We start from the raw sequence: 16,444 nt of genomic DNA on the forward strand, positions 1-16,444 counted from the left end.
GCCATCATAAGTGCACATGATACCACCCTACTCTATCTATCTATCTATCTATCTATCTATCTATCTATCTATCTATCTATCTATCTATCTATCTATCTATCTATCTATCTATCTATCTATCTATCTATCTATCTATCTATCTATCTATCTATCTATCTATCTATCCATCCATCCATCCATCCATCCATCCATCCATCCATCCATCCATCCATCCATCCATCCATCCATCCATCCATCCATCCATCCATCCACCAAACATAACCCAGTATGTATGTTTGTCCTGCACTGGTAAACCTTTGTAATAATTATTATGTTTTAAGCCATAATTATAAAGACAATTCCTCTTTTTCTTTAGGCTCTGTGGTACTGCCTGGCATAAATGACCTGTCCTGCTTTCTCACGCTCTAAAGAGCTCATCTAGATGTAATCAGACTTGGCTGATGTTATTAATGACTTAGGGGGAAAGGAGATTACACTCTTCCACCCTGCAGGCCTGACAGCCTTACTCTCACAAGGCTTTCCAAAAAAACAAGGAAGCCTTGGAGGAGCTGAATTCATTCACAACATGTGGCTGCATGTGTCACAGTCAGTGAGAAGAGGTTGGTTGATTTTCTTATTTCCAAGGAAGCAAACAGCGGGGAGTTAAGGAGAGATTGTTGAGGATGGAAATTAAGTTGCACGAGTAGGCGGGTCACAGATTTAGCAGCGGGAAAAAGTTTTAAGAGTGACGGCGAAAACCAATTGGAATACCCTCAAACCCAAACATTGTAACAATATTCCAGAATGAAATTCTTATGGTGGATGCTCTCACTAATTAGTTTGGAGACGCCTGTCCTTCTCTCAGAAGGAAGCTCTACAACCCCAGGTTGATCAGCCGCAAGTACTAAAATGATAATCCACAGTCGAGCATGTCCTATTAACCAGAATGGTACCAAAGACACGTTGATTAATATTTCAAAGGTTTTCTTTGCTGCATGACAATGATTTGATTACCGGCATGCTAACATTATATAGCTGTGAAACGGAGAAAGACGGAAATCTGTGTGTGTATATACATGTGCAGATTTTTTTTGTGAATAATTTATCAAAATGCAAAGCTTCATCTGTCATGACCTTAACATGTTCGTGTTTTACAGGCATAGCAGTAGGCACGTGATAAACGTGATGATGTGTAGAGAGAAGGCATATTTTAGCACTTATTTTTTGTCATTTACTTTTAAAGATGTACATAAGCAGTGCTTTATACAAAAATATTTCTTGCTATCAGAGCACATAAGGCTCCCTGCACACTTCACTGCTTGAGACTCTGGTCTAATCTTTAAGTACCACTTTCATGTGGCCCTGTGCTGTTTTTTTGTTAATAGAAATGTGGGCCTTTCTGCAATCCGAATGGCAGAGGCTTTATGCTTCGGCTGAATCATCACGGGCCAGACGTAGACTGTTTTGACTCATTTTAAACCCCATTAAAACGTATGATGCTCACAAGAAAAAGTCAAGATTACAGTCACAGAAACGCAGAAATTTTTAATGTTTTCAACCCAGACTGTCTGGATGTAAATTGCCATGACCGGAGAAGAGAGAAGAAAAATGTCCTCATCCTATGTTTATATAATTTGAGCAAAAATTAGATTAGAAGAACAACACACATGGAGCATTTACATAATTCCCCAGGCTGAAATTCAGTTACAATGAATTACGACTGAGCCAAATGAAAGAATGACTCCTTCTACAGTGCATGTCCTTTGTCTTGCATTCTATCTTGTCAATGACATCTATATATTTTCCCACACTGTTTTCCTTTTTTAAACACAGAGCCTCTGGTCTGAGATATTTCTAACATGCCAAGGGATCTAGTTATCTAGTTGTTGCAGGGTCCACAATGAAAACTATTGATCTATTGTTGCACGTAATTGAGGGGTGAGGGATTACAATCACTGCATCAAGGAGAAAGGAGGAAAGGAGGAGCATGACCAAATGATAACATGCTGGGCTGTGGGCAGTACGGCTATGAATAGAACTCCTTTATTCTGAGGTGGGTTTAAATTCAGTTTACAGGAGCTTTCAGTGCAAAAGAGAAATCAGTGTTATACCAGTAGTTAGCAGGAAGACTGAAAATGAAGGAGTAAAATATGGAAACCATCACTTTGCATGCACATACAAAAAGAGAACTTTGAAGTAGCCATCAAAATGGGATTTGTGAGATGTAATAAATAAGTGCAACACACATTAGCTGCATATGAATATATATTACCTGCACGTACACTTGATATTTCCTTTATAAAGCCACACACTGGCAGATTGCAGATTAGTGCACATCAATAGGTCACTTTTGCAGCTTTGGCAGGAGGCAGTTTTTCACAAATTCAAACACTTTTGATCCCCACATTGGCATATCCCAGCCACTGTGTCTCGGCTAACTGTAAGTCTGCATGACAGCTTGTGGGCTACAAGTGCCACCCGAGACACATCAAATACTTCAACACTCCCCCAACGCCGCCCTATGTGTGTTGAACTAAGCCGTTTTTTTCAGTGTTTTTTTATCCTTACCACATACACTGCAAACTAAAAGGGATACATCTGAAATCTGACCAATGCTAATGATTATCTTCCCAGACTATGACTACATAAAGTGGGCAGGATAACAGCTGGTACAGTATGATGCAGCAACAGTTCAATGCGATCTTTAGCAGCTGGTCCCCTCTAAGCTCTGTACAAATTTTTCCTTAACGTAGGGCTCATTGTCAGGTCTGTTGAGACTGAAGTAAATTTGCTCCCCCTTTATGTACACTATTCACTTGTGGATTTCATGTTGCATGCATTTACAGGTTAATCCCCAAATGATCGCTGGAACAACACACTGGCCGATTCTTCAAAAGCATTTGCAAACAACATCCTCGCAGCTCCAGCACAGCCAGGGGTGCTATGTACATCCAAAAAGCTGTGAAGCTAATGGTTGGCAACCCATGAGCATTAAAACATTCATCTGCACCCTCAGTACAGGATAACTAGCTCCCCGAGTCTCAGTGCAATTTGGCCAAGGCTCAGAATAATACGTTTACCTACTGCAGTGTGCTGCGGGCTCCCTACATATCCTATTTCCCATACTCCCACTTCCTGTCAAAACACTATTGCACACTGCATAGTGGGCAATGACGTCTAACCTCCCACTCTAGCTGCCCCTGGGTCAAATTAGAAGGCCACGCTAATGATTTCTTTATAGACCTGTTCCTATATATCAGATTCTTGCTGTTTACTTTGGAGTAATTTATCCCCAACATTGGGCCATGTAATCCCGACAGAAATACCCTTTTTTTTTGGATTAGATAAGGCGTAAGAAGATTAAGATATGATTTAAACTTTTTTAAAATAACACCATTGTCAAGGAACCAGTTACAGTTAGTGTGCATGTTTATGTTTATGTGCAAACAGCAGCATGCGTTTTCTTAAACTTATGGGAAGACATACTTGTGTGTATCTGTGTGTATGCACAACCTGTGTGTGTATCAGTTATCTGTGCGTGCTCGTACACGATGCCTGCATACAATGTTCCCTGTAATTTTTCATGAGTCTGAGCAAACACACAAACTCCCTGAGCGTCCCTTGGACCACTGTGAGCAACATCAGACATGTGCACTGTGGTCACACCAGCATCACATCCATTCAAGTTACATGGTTCATTAAAAGAATCAAATTACAGCATTTACATTTCTGTTAAAACACTTTGTCAACAGGAGCCAGTTGAAGGCTGCAGTGATTTTAGTGACACTACAATGTATAAGAGTGAAGTTATTGAATATTTGTCTCTCTTTACTGTTGCAGTGGTTTTGCAAATTGCAGACGGACCCTGTTCACTCCATAGACACCAATGTTATTCCTGTAGCTTGACAGACAGCTACTTTTGATAAAACTGGGCTTGTAGCACATTGTCTGCCTTGCAACAATGGGAAAGAGGCACCGTTTATGTTTTGACAACCTATATCTAATGAGTTATTGATGCTGGAAGTCCGAATCTGTGAATATCTTTCCAACTTTACTGAACTTGGGGCCACTACCACCTAAGGAGTGATATATTTAATTTTGAAAAAAACATTTAGCCATACTTAAAGCTTTAAGTGCTTTATTAACACGGAACTAAAAATTTTGTATTGTTTTATTATCACAGGTTCTGTCTGAAAAGACGTGGCATCATTTTAAACAGTGAAATCAAACTAACAAAATGTAATGACCAACCAGTGAGCAAATACTGGATTCTGCAAAAACATAGACAACTTTTTTTAAAATCTAAATCTTATCTTAACACAGTTAATGTATTCACTTATTTTTGTGTGTATGCATGTATTTATTGATTTATTTAGTACTGTTAACATATCAGAGTTCTGAGTGAATTTTTCTTAAGATAGGCAAAGGCCATTTATTGATCACATATGTTAAATGTTTATTAAAAACTAAAAAGCATTTTTAAAAAAACAACGTAGGCATTTATTGAGTCACTAAAATACTGTAGAGTACAGACCACATCAGCATGATTATAAGCATCCTCTGGTAAATGAACAACCAGATACTGATGTCTCTCACCATATGGACTTCAGGAGATGACTGGGGGATGATAAACTGTGACCTACTGGTTGGGTTCTCTCTGTTCTCATGTTTCTTACATGTTTGTCCCCTGACAGCCGGGTCCTAATGTTTTTTGAGCAACACACCATACTATGACGTTTTTACAATGATGGTTCTACTATGGAACCAGTTTGACATGTTCAGGTGTTCTTTGTGTGAAAACTCAGAGATTTCAGGGATCAGAAGGTGGTTTTCAACTTTCTTTGTTAACTTTCTGCTTCAACTTTAAATTAAATTTCCTTCACTAACCCAGCCCTCTGGACTTCCAGGAAGCTGTGTTCCTATTGGCTGTCCAGGTGGCTGCTTGGTGTTATCAGGAACACCTGAGCAGCTTGGTGTTATCAGGAACACCTGAGCAGCTCAGTGTCTTCCTGCTTTATTTAGCTGCAGCCAAACATTTCCTCTGCTTCTCTTCACCACAGAACCAGATTTGGATCCATTGCTTTAGTTTGTTCTTTAGGCGTTGGCTTGCAGCTTCCAGCAGTAAAATAGACTTTAATGTGTTTCTTGGTGTGTTTTAGGGCTTTGTACCGCATAGTTGTCTTGGTAAATGTGGTTCTTCAGCCACAGTTAGCACATGGTGCTAATGTGTGCAGTGATTAGTAGATTTGGTGCAGCTGTGTCTTTATCTTGGCTGTAGTGAGTCTTTAGAGGTTTCTGGTCAGACACATTCTGTATTCTTGTTTGTGAACCAACGTTGGTTGTCCAGAAGGTAAGAGTTCCTGTCCTGATTCACTGTTCTCAGAGGTTCTCTGGTAGGCTGCAGGAGACTTTAGTGTTTAGGTTGTACTAGTTTGGTTTTTGTATGGTTTCATTTGGACGACTATCTTGAGGCTCCTCCATGTGGTTTAGTGAGGTTTTCTGGAACAGTTCTACAAAGCAACCTGCAGCAGAAGAGACTTTGAGAGTTTTTAGGAAGTTCTGGAGACCAGACTGTAGAGCAGCAGAAACATTTGTCAGTAGTTTGAGCAGGAGAAGGTGAGCTTCAGAGTAGAAATGAGACGGAAACCTTCTTGACCCGTGTGGTGAGGTCCTGTACCAAGAGTTTGAGCAGGTTGTGAAGAGTCTGTAGTTCTTTGGTCTGAAAGCACAAGAAGAGTCGACTCATTAAAGGAGAAAACAGGAGATATTGTTGGTTCTTCTGTCACTCTGCAGTTTCCTTAGACTGAATATCAAGTTTATATTTTAAATGATTTCCCACGTGAGCCCAAGAAGACTTCAATAAACTCCCTCCATCCCCTGGACACAACATATTTTATTACGATGTTAAATCTTTTTTTTTTTGTTTGTTTTTGAGTTTTAATCATAGTTTTAGCATAGTTTTTTCTCTTTGCTTGTTTAGTTTTGTAATCTGTGTGAAAGGTGCTAAACAAATAAAGCTGAATTGATAAACTGAATAATTGACTAACTCATGATTGTGACAACAGAAGTATTTTCTTGGTGATTTAAGGGTTTGTTTCATTTTTAAGGTTGGGGTTAATATCTTGACAGAAAAAAAGATTAAAGAAATAAACTACAGTAAAAAAACAATTAAATCAAATGAAAAAACATTTAATATAATAAAACTTTTAAAAAGAAAATTATACATTAAATACAATTATTTTAGACAAAATATTTAATTAGATAATTAAACAGAAGATACGAAGCATGTAATTATGAAATTAAACAAAAATTTTAAACAAAAATATTAAACATTAAAGATGAAATATTTTAGATAATTAAACATTTAAAAAATACAATTAAACAAGAATGTTACACATTTAGAAATATACAAAACATTTAATTAGATTATTAAACCTTTAAAAGTCAAAACATTTAATTAAAAAATTAAATGTTTAATTAGAAAATTAAATCTTAAAGATAATAAAACTAAATAGGAATTAAACAGAAAATATAAAGAAGCATTAAAAAAGAAAATTAAACATTAAAAGCTGGTAAAACATTTAAAAAGAAAAACCTTAAAGATTTAATCGAAAAATTAAACATTAGGAAAGAAAAGGAAATTTTTCAAACAAGCCGATAAAACGTTTGAAAAAAACAACAATTAAACATTAAAAAGACAAAACATTTCGAAATCAGATCAGACATTAGAACAGAATAAAAGGTGAGAAAAGAGCAAAACTAAACATTTAAGAAGAATCAAACTAAAGACAAAACCTTTGAAAAGACACCAGTTAAACTTTAGAAGATCAAATTAAACAGAAGAAACAATAAAATGATCAAAAGAGGAAAAACAGATAAAGGCCTTAAAATGTTTTCTAGTCTGAAATGAAAACATCAAGTTGTTTCTTCAAACATTTCCTCTTTCTATGTTCTTGGTTTGATTGTAGACAGATTTACTAAGAACTCATTTCAGAAAACTGCTTTCCAGATAAAGTCTACTAGTAGTTGAAGGCATCGATCAAACTAATGTTACCTTCTGATCTCCACAAACTTTACTGTTCAGTGAAAAGAATCAAAGTTTGTTGAGGATTTCTAAAAAACCCACAGGTGAAGGTCTGAGAAGAACTCGGATGATCTAAATGTGAAATCAAGACTCATGGTCACAAGTTTTAAGGCTTCTGTTCACCAGAAAGTTCAAAGTAACAGAGAAGTACTGAGAAACTTTTAAAACTTCAGTCCTCAGACTGTCGAAAGGTTCAAACTAACAGAGAACTACTCAAGAACTTTCAAGATTTCACTCCTCAGAGTGTCTAAAGGTTCAAAGTAACATAGAACTACTCAAGAACTTTCAAGATTTCAGTCCTCAGACTGTCGAAAAGCTCAAACTAACAGAGAACTACTCAGGAACTTAGAAGATATCAGTCCTTGGACTGTCTGAAAGTTAAATCTAACAGAGAACTACTGTGGGACTGAGGGAATTTCAGCCCTCAGACTGTGTGAAAGCTCAGGTCCTGAGGACTCGGGAGGTGTGGAGGCTTCGAAAGTCTTGGAACTGAGGGTTCCACCCTCCAGCACAAAGGCTGAAGTCCAACCTCCTGAGAAAAACGGTCGAGACGGGACTCGAGTTAAAAAAAAAACTTGAAAATGACAAAAAATAGATGATAAATGCGCAAAAAAAAGAAGATTTAGTATCTGAGCGAATAGCTCAGGGGAAAAGAAGAGTGACTACCAACTGGAAGGTCGCTGGTTCAAGACCCACCACCGGCCTTTTTCTTTCTTTGTCTTTGTCAGAATTTTGAGAAAACTTAAGAAGTGTCTGGTCTTGAACCAGCGACCTGCAGCTCCATAGGCAAATCCTTAACTCACTGAGCTACAGATCAGATAAAAAAACATAATTTCGTCGTCCCTTTGTCATCGTAGTTTCCAAGTGACCACACAGGCGGAGCCAAGGCGGAGTCTGGGTGGAGTCAGGGCGGAGAGTAGGCGGGGAGGTGGGTGGCGGCCTCCCCCCTCTACTCCCCCACCACCCACCACACCTTCCCCCGCCCCACGAGTTCTTCGAGTCTCGACGAGTTCTTCGAGTCTCCACGGGTTTTCCCGAGTTTCTGGAGTTTCCACGAGGTCAGAGGCAGAACAACTTGTCATGAAGAGATGTTGAAGTCGGCCAGGATGGAGTGACTTTTTACAGCGACAACAAGGAAGACCACTAGAAGAGCAGGTCTTTAACCACCATCCATAAAATCCATGGAGTCGCTCCAGAGAAATGAAGGGAGGTCAACTTTTATCAACCTCCATCCAGATGTTCAACTTGATATCTTTACTTGGAGATTTTTAGCACCACAAACCTTTAGTATCACACTTTATTATGCTTTATTAGGAGTTTAATGGAATCCACCAGCATATTTAGTTTTTGTTGAGAAACTTTATTCTTGTCGTCGTGGGACTGCAGTATTTAAAACTGTTCCTTCTATTTGACCTCATGTTTATTAGTTTTAGTGGAGAAAGATATTTTAATTATTGATTAGTCTCTTAAAAACCAAATAATAAATTGGATTAGTCAAGAGGTTTAAATTTCTTACGTTGTCATATTTTAAATATGACAAAAAATATAAAAATAGAGTGTCTTGAGACAATTTGACCTGTAACTGGTGTTATATAAATAAAATTGAATTAAAATTGTATGTATCTTGTAATGTTGGAGTAATTCAGCCATATATGTTGGAAAACACATTTTCTTTGACCATTAATCTGTTGATTGTTTTCTCCAGTAATTCATTTCTTGTTTTGGTTTATAAAATGCCAAACCCAAATATATTCAGTTTACTGTCATAAAAGCCAAAAAGATTTACATTCATGATGCAGGAATCAGGCAGTTTTTCACTTTTTATCTTAGTTCGTCAGAAAGATAGTTGATAATGTGTGAATTGTTGCAGCTTGTGAGCCGTAAAAGGTTTTAATCTTTGGGGCCGAGTGTCAAAAAACACTTAGAAACAAACATCAGCAAAGTACTCAAAGATTTGAACGTAAATGTGTGATATTCATGCTCTGGAGCTTTCTCTTCACACCGTCTTCCACCTGGACTGGTTTGGTCGGAAGCATTTGCAACAAACATTTGAAAAACTGCACTTTAACATCAATGAATGACACTGAAGTTTAATCTCTACATAAATGAGACTGAGTCTGGATGTGCTGCTCTGTCATTAACTCCTAAGTTTAGGGAAAGTTAAAACAAAAGAAGACAGTTCAGATCAGACATGACAATGAGCTTATTTTCTAACAAATATCTCAGACTTTCAGAGCTTCAGCAAATCTAGCAAGATATTTTAACAACAAGCAACTCAAGAGATCCAGAAGTTGCAGAGAGTTAGCTTTAGCTGAGCCAAAGAACATGTGGGACGCTAACCTAGCAAACATTTCAGACTTTTCTCTGTGAATTTTGAGAAATAATTTCGTATTTAATGACAGAGCTACATATCTTAACTCAGTCTCATTAATACAGACTCTAATTCAGTGTCATCCATCCATATTAAAGTGCAGTTACCCAAAATGTTTGTTGCATGAGCTCCAACAAAACCTGTCCAGGTAGAAGGCCACTTTGACAAACAGGAAGTGGACGATTCCAAGCAGATTTATAGAAGGGGGAACCGGACTGTACTAAGTGTGGTCGAGTATAAAGGGGTGTTTTGTGGGTTTTTAAGGCTGATAATGATTATTAGTGAGACATTTGGAGTATATTCATTTGGATATTCATTTGCAGTAAATGAAAGTATTTAAAATCTTGAGTTAAACTTAGAAGAACACAAGCTCTAACAGAAAACTTTGTTGATACGTTTTTGTTTCGTTTACAGATGTTAAGTTAAAGGAGTTTTATCCGTTACGTATAACCAATCAAATCACTCCAGAAGACAGAGCGACCACAGGTGGATAAAGGTTCAGAGCCAAAGTAGCACCATTTTTAAATGTATTTATTACCGTAAATCAGTAAAAAATAAAATACTGATAATCAGTAAATCAGTCAGCCCACAATTACTACGATTCTACAATGTGTGTCTCTTTCCTTTGACTTCTTATATGTACAATATACGATGTATATGATGGTGTTTTTTCATACCAAAGGCTATACTATGATGTTTTCTAAGAGACATACGATGCTACTCTGGTTGTTCTGGCCCTGGGCTGCTGCACTCCTCTTCTGTTGTTTTCTGGATTGTACTCAGCTGCATGCCTTCGTCCATCCGGCCTCCGTTGACTCGTCCCGCCTGCCGTCTCTGGAGCTGAAGCTGGACTGGAACAGACCAAAGTACAGTCCAATCACGATGCCAGCTGCCTCTCAAAAGGCTCCTTCATCTGGCAGGTGGCGGCACTTCTTCTGAGGGGAAGCTGAGCTGGCCCGGCAGAACTTTGGAGATGTGTTCCAGTGGTTGGTGGATGTGTGGGGAGATAGAGAGAGACCTTTGAATTGTTCAGAAAGGAAAACAGGGAACCCATTGGTAGCTTTAGTTTAGGGTGCTATTGCGGTGTGTTTTGGGGTTTTAAGAGGTGAACAGGAAGAGTTTTTTTTTCGTACTGATTATCTTTTACTTTGTTCCTGGTTGGAATGCCCATCAATGCCAACATGAAGTTCACTTTTAGTTCTGTTTATTTATTTTTATTTTACCAACACCCATTTGTTTTTAACCCCCTCACATGTTGTGTTGTTGTAAACTTACTCTTTCAAATAAATTCTTGTCTAACCCTCTGGAAACCAGCGTTTGGACTGTTTTTGTGTTGCTCCTCACCTACTGACAGCTGTGGACTAAAGGCTATACTGTGACGTTTTTAGAGTGACATGCTATACTATGATGTTTGTTGGGCGACACGCTATACTATAGGCTTTTTTAACTGACATATTACTTTGACGTTTTTTTTGTTTTAGTTATTTTTGGGGGTTTTTTAGCAACATATAAGAATTCGAACAGTTTTAAAAGTTACTATACTTTTACTTGTGCAATGAAATTATTATTCTATGGCATTTTTTAGATGACATATTATACTCTGATGTTTTCTTGAATTACATAATATTTTGACAATATACTGCACTATGACATTTTTTGAACCACATATCATACATGACAATTTTAGGCAACATCCTATCATTTTGCGCTTTTTGAACCACATAATAATCTATGTTTTGTTTTTTTTTCTTGCCAACATGCTGTACTATGAACTACAGGCCATACTATGTTATTCTTGAGTAAAGCATACTATACTTTGACATTTTCTGAACTACATCCTATACTATGGCATTATACACAGAGTGCTTTGGTTACATGTTGATTTATAATCTAGATTTTTTTTCTGTTTTGTTTTTTGACGGGATTACCACAGACCTGACTGTGAACACCGTCGACACCCACCTCAGGGAGACGCTGTCTAAGATCTCAAGGCTGCTTGGTCGTGGTCTTTCTGGCACGTACTCTTCCAAGATGAGCCGGGAAGTTTAACACTGATGGAATGACACCAGGTCTAAGCCGACAAACTTCCACTTCCTCCTCAACCCATAGTCTCTGGGAAACCTACATGGAGTAAGAAAAGTAGACAGAGAAGTAATTAAGTCTGTACACAACATATTAAAAAGAAATCATGCTAATAAATTAAGTACAAAGAACCGAATTCGCCAATATACTGGAGACCAGAGCTATTTAATTTGATAAGTATAACCTTGTTTAGTAACATTTCAATTATTTGAGAGCAGTCCTAAAGAACTGCCTGTAATCCCAATCATAAAATGGGTTTGGAGGAAGAGCATAGATGGTAATCTGGATATATATGAGTTAGGCTTTATAACTACTATTGGTAGTATTGGTGGTAGTAATAGCAATCTGACTACTACTAGTAGTAGTGGTCTTACACCCAACTACTGCTGCTGATACTGGCACTGCTACTACAACTTGTAATACTATTACAAATGCTGATACTACTTCTACGACTCAAACAGCTGTTTATACTACTGCTGCTGCTCTTACTTTTAGTATTACTACTACTGCTTGTACAACTATACTACAGCTACTATTAATCGTCTGGTATTTGGTTGTCAAGCTGCTAGCTCGCCTTAGTGTTTTGCTAGTGGCTAACTAGTTAGCGCTCATAGACTGGAAGCTCTCAACAAGATTTCATAATGAAAAAAGAGCCAAAAACTATTCTTACCTATGAAAAGTCATTCCAAGTTTCCTTGTCTCAATCGTACGACGCAGTGTGTAATTGTATGCAGCACAGTGAGACGGCATACTTGTTTCCGTTTTCACGCCGTCTACATCAACGGAATGCACTGAAACTTTGCCCCCACTAGCTTAGCCTCGCTGTAGCACGCAGCTCAAAGGGGCGTGTCCTATCTACTCATTCATATCTATGACAACAACGGTGGCTACACATAAGGACGCCTGACGTTGATTAGCTGCGTAAATACCATTATATACAGTCTATGGTAAATACGTATGTGAATCGCATCATTGGCTGCAGCAGCCAGTCACCGGTCACTCACTGACTCACATTGAAAAATAGCACAGAATGAATTGTTACGTGTTTATTTTATTTACAATTTAGGTTGGATTTTTTTTTTGTGCGCAGCAGATTTTCTGTGCGCGGAGACCGTTTCAGCAGTGCGCAATTGCCCACGCGCGCAGCTTAGAGGGAACAGTGCCTGCATATCTCCACACATCTGTGTCTGTATACATTTCTACGTCAAGCCGTGTGTTTTGGGGTTTGTGCTCCAAGAAAATGTCTCCAAGTAAAAACAGTGTCAGGCTCTGTAATGAGGGCATCTCTCCTGCTGTTTGGCCCGATTTTAAAGTGCTGCCACACTCTTAGTCTGCAGGGAGAATGATTTGTGGGGTCTGTGATAGTGCACGTGTGTGTATATGTATAGTGCATACTTACTGTAGGAGTGCAAGTGGAGGCTTGTGCTTATTCACACTCAAAAGTCACTCTAAAAACTTCAAAATGAAAGCTGGATAGAATCACATCTTGGTGGAAGAATACTCGCTCTTGTGTTGACCTAACGGAAGTTGGTGTGATGTGTGTGTGTCACATTTATTAAGGGACACACTGATTCCCAATCAGCTGCAGAGGTGCTCCTCTGTTGTTAAGGACAGCAAGCAAAGAAATCCCTCTTCTACAATCAATAAACACCACACTGTTATTACCAGAACTTGATTTTGTATCTTAAGGATTCTGTGAAGGAGTGTCACACAAAGATGAAGAAAAGGAATCAAGAGCTGTAGCAGCAGACATACACACTCAGACAAAATACCGAGTACACTCTTATCTGATTTATTTTTCTAATATCCCCACATGTCCCTGTGCCCAGAGGGCTCCCTGGGGATTCCCAGTATTTTTGGGTGGGTCAGATTGGACATTTCTTTTTCTGTACTCCTCAGTCTGTTGTACAAGTGCACAATTGAAGCACTGGAGCCCAAATGAGAGCCATTCTCGCTGAGGATAATGATGCTTGCAATCATAGGAAACAGGAGTTTTGAAATAATTACCATAAGCTATTAACAAAATGAAGCCTTGAATGTGAGAATCGTTGAACAGTGTGATTCAGCTGCATGAAATATGTTATTTATGTTTTGTTATTATGTTTTTGCCTCAACAACCCAGTTTCTCCAGTGAAATGGGTTTGAATTGGTAAATATAATGGCATTCAGGTTTGGGTTAGAGGCCCATTGCTCTGATAAAAACCCACACGGCCCGTTTTTCAACAGACTCTGCTCTTCACGACAGAGATCTGTTGAGTCAAAACATATTCTGATCAAAAATGACTACAGAGGACGTCAGAGAAGGCGCTGTTGAGGCTTAAAGTGCAGAAAATGGCATAAAAGAAATGTTGAAAAACCCAGGCTCCCATTCATCAGCACCCAGGAATGAAAACTGGAAAAAGTGGATGAGATTTGGCAGTATTTTTGCTCTTTGAGGGTTTGAGTTTTCCAAAAAAGACTGTTTTAAAAAAACGGTGCATTTTTCAAGGAGATGTCAAAGGATTGTTGCATATCAGCAACACATATTGGACATCTCTTGCAATCTGCGATAAGAAAATCACCAAATTGTCTATGGTAAAGATATAGCAGAGGAAATCACTGTTTTCTGCCTGTTTAATACTTGTCTCAGATCACCAGTAGAACAAAGCTCTCTGGGCAAATCTAACTGTAATATATTTCTAATAACTTGTGTGTCTGTGTTTGTCTGCAAACAGATTGAAACATTATGCTGCAGTTAAATGACAAAAACAGTCTTGCATACCACCGTTTTAACCTCCACCTCCGTGTGTAATGAGTATTATGGTTTGGAATTGGTGCCTTCAAGCCAACGCAGATTGCAATCATTGTGGGAACAGTTAATTTTAAAATGTTCCAGGAAATTGTACAGAAGAATATAAGGGTAGCTGTTTGTGATTTGAAATTTAACAGAACTTCCGTCACACAGTTTGATAATTGCCCTTAATACAAAGAGCAATCAGTAACTCAAGGGCTCAAACTAAAAAAGAAAAAGAAACGGCATAGATTTCTGACCTCAAACCAATTAAAAATGCTGTAGCATGACTTGAAGCAAGCCATCCATGCAAGGCATTCTAAAAATACCAATTACCTCCCAACTGCTGAGTAAAGAGTAATTGTCCGGAATAGCTCTTAGTTGCTCTGCAGGCCAGATCAGGGGCTAGAGAAAACATTCGGATGAAGATTATTTCCACTAAGAGTAACTAAGCCTAAAGATTCACAGACTGCTCTACCCTGCTCTCCAAGCAGTGATCTCAGTGGGGTTTTAGATCACATTCACTGACACATTCCACACATGCCCTGACACAATGATGGTTTCTCCTCCCTTTCAAGTCCACACGATGCTCGCTACATTTACACTGTGCATGCATAAAGCATAAAGGGCATGTATTACGTGTATACTGTCCGTGCTCTTTCTTTATTCTGTTTGCCTGAGGGCAGAAACCGTCTTTCCTGACACTGATCATGGGTATTCTTCTTTCCAGCTCTAACAAATGTGAAGCTGTGGGCCATTGACCGACAATGTTTCCAGACGATCATGATGAGGACGGGTCTCATCAAGCACACAGAGTATATGGAGTTTCTGAAAAGGTGAGGAACAGAGGCAAATACAGCGACAGACAAATGACCTGAATGGGTCTTTGATCTGAAACGCAATGAATGAATTAAACAAAATGAATTCAGGAGAATATGTGTACGCTGTTTCTCTGCTCTTGCTTTTTGCTAATAAATGATATAACTCACAATTAATTTGCAGTGTGCCAGAGAAGGTGTCATTCAACCTACTGGAAAATTACCTTGTAGCTGCATGCATTGTTCTTCTAGGTTCTTCTCTGTATTGGAGAGGTCCCTGCCCTGCAACTGCTTCTCTGTTGAGAAGCCTATTAACACTTAAAAGGCCTGCAGACTCTTTTTTTTTTAGGAGCCTGCATAAAGTATAGGATTAAAAAAAGAATGCATCAAACGGCAGAGGGAGAGCGGCGAGTGATGATCAAAATGCATGAGATGCAATTACAGTATCAATCCCTCTTTCTCCCTATCTCTGTTCAACTTTCCTATTTCACTGTCATCCACTTGGGTCTTCATCAAGCCAATTATGAAAAATGTATCACACCTTCCCCATATTACATGCAACACTCCCTTTTCTCTTGACTGAGGAGAAGTTGGTCCTATATGTGCTCTCATTAATGCAATTTTCCAAACTATAACAGCACATATTCTTCCTATAGAGTAATATCTCCTGAATAAAACCTCTTGAATTGCTGTGAGCATGATCACACTCTGTCACTGCCTGACAAAGCTGCTATAAGGGCAGTGGGTGGTTAAAGTGCACAAGAAAACATTTCCAAGAAGTGCAAAGTGAATTATTTATCAATATCTACTGAATCAGTCCATTTCACTATTGCAAAAATAAGCCTATGCCTGTTTCCTGTTGTGCAACATCCAAATATAGAGAGATAATATAGGAGATTTAAACTACCTGCTTGGTCTTTTGTATTAACTTCATAGAAGACAGGATGCACTTTCTAATGTCAAAGTCACTCTTTTTACACCCAGCCAGTCATTTTCACAGTTTCCCTGAGGCCAAAACTTTTTGCAGCACTACGTCACACTCCTTTCTGTTCTCCGTTACTGAGTGAGGACAATTATCATTCACACAGCCGCAAGACATTGCTAGTCAGTGAAGCATACACACCACTTGTTTTAAGCTTTTGAACATAATAACTGAAGCTGTTTTTTCCCCTCCCTTCGGTCAGAAGTATTTCTTGCTGAATCTACAATAGCCTTTCACCATGAAATGAGACAAACAGTACAAAAAAACCCAAACATTTCTAACAGGATAAAAAGACAATCTTTCATGTCTGAGACAGAGGCTATTTCTGGGAATGTATTTGAAATAAATCATAGCAGTC

General features: G+C 38.5%; 1 protein-coding gene and 1 long non-coding RNA gene across 3 annotated transcripts in view; one reads left to right on the forward strand and one right to left on the reverse strand.

Moving 5' to 3' along the window:
- LOC111575530 (protein kinase cGMP-dependent 1) overlaps positions 1 to 16,444 on the forward strand; it is a 90,417-nt gene that overhangs the window by 45,744 nt on the left and 28,229 nt on the right. For both annotated transcript variants that reach the window (XM_023280723.3, XM_023280722.3), the window contains exon 4: positions 15,017 to 15,122. In XM_023280723.3, the coding sequence (XP_023136491.1) occupies positions 15,017 to 15,122 (106 nt within the window). The remainder of the gene's footprint in view (positions 1 to 15,016; positions 15,123 to 16,444) is intronic.
- LOC129350838 (uncharacterized) lies at positions 9,948 to 11,762 on the reverse strand. Its single transcript, XR_008604398.1, has 2 exons — positions 11,397 to 11,762; positions 9,948 to 10,452 (listed from the first exon to the last, which is right to left on the reverse strand). It is a non-coding gene; the product is annotated as an uncharacterized LOC129350838 (long non-coding RNA).

Source organism: Amphiprion ocellaris, chromosome 16 (assembly GCF_022539595.1).
Source record: "Amphiprion ocellaris isolate individual 3 ecotype Okinawa chromosome 16, ASM2253959v1, whole genome shotgun sequence".
Classification (NCBI taxonomy): domain Eukaryota; kingdom Metazoa; phylum Chordata; class Actinopteri; family Pomacentridae; genus Amphiprion; species Amphiprion ocellaris.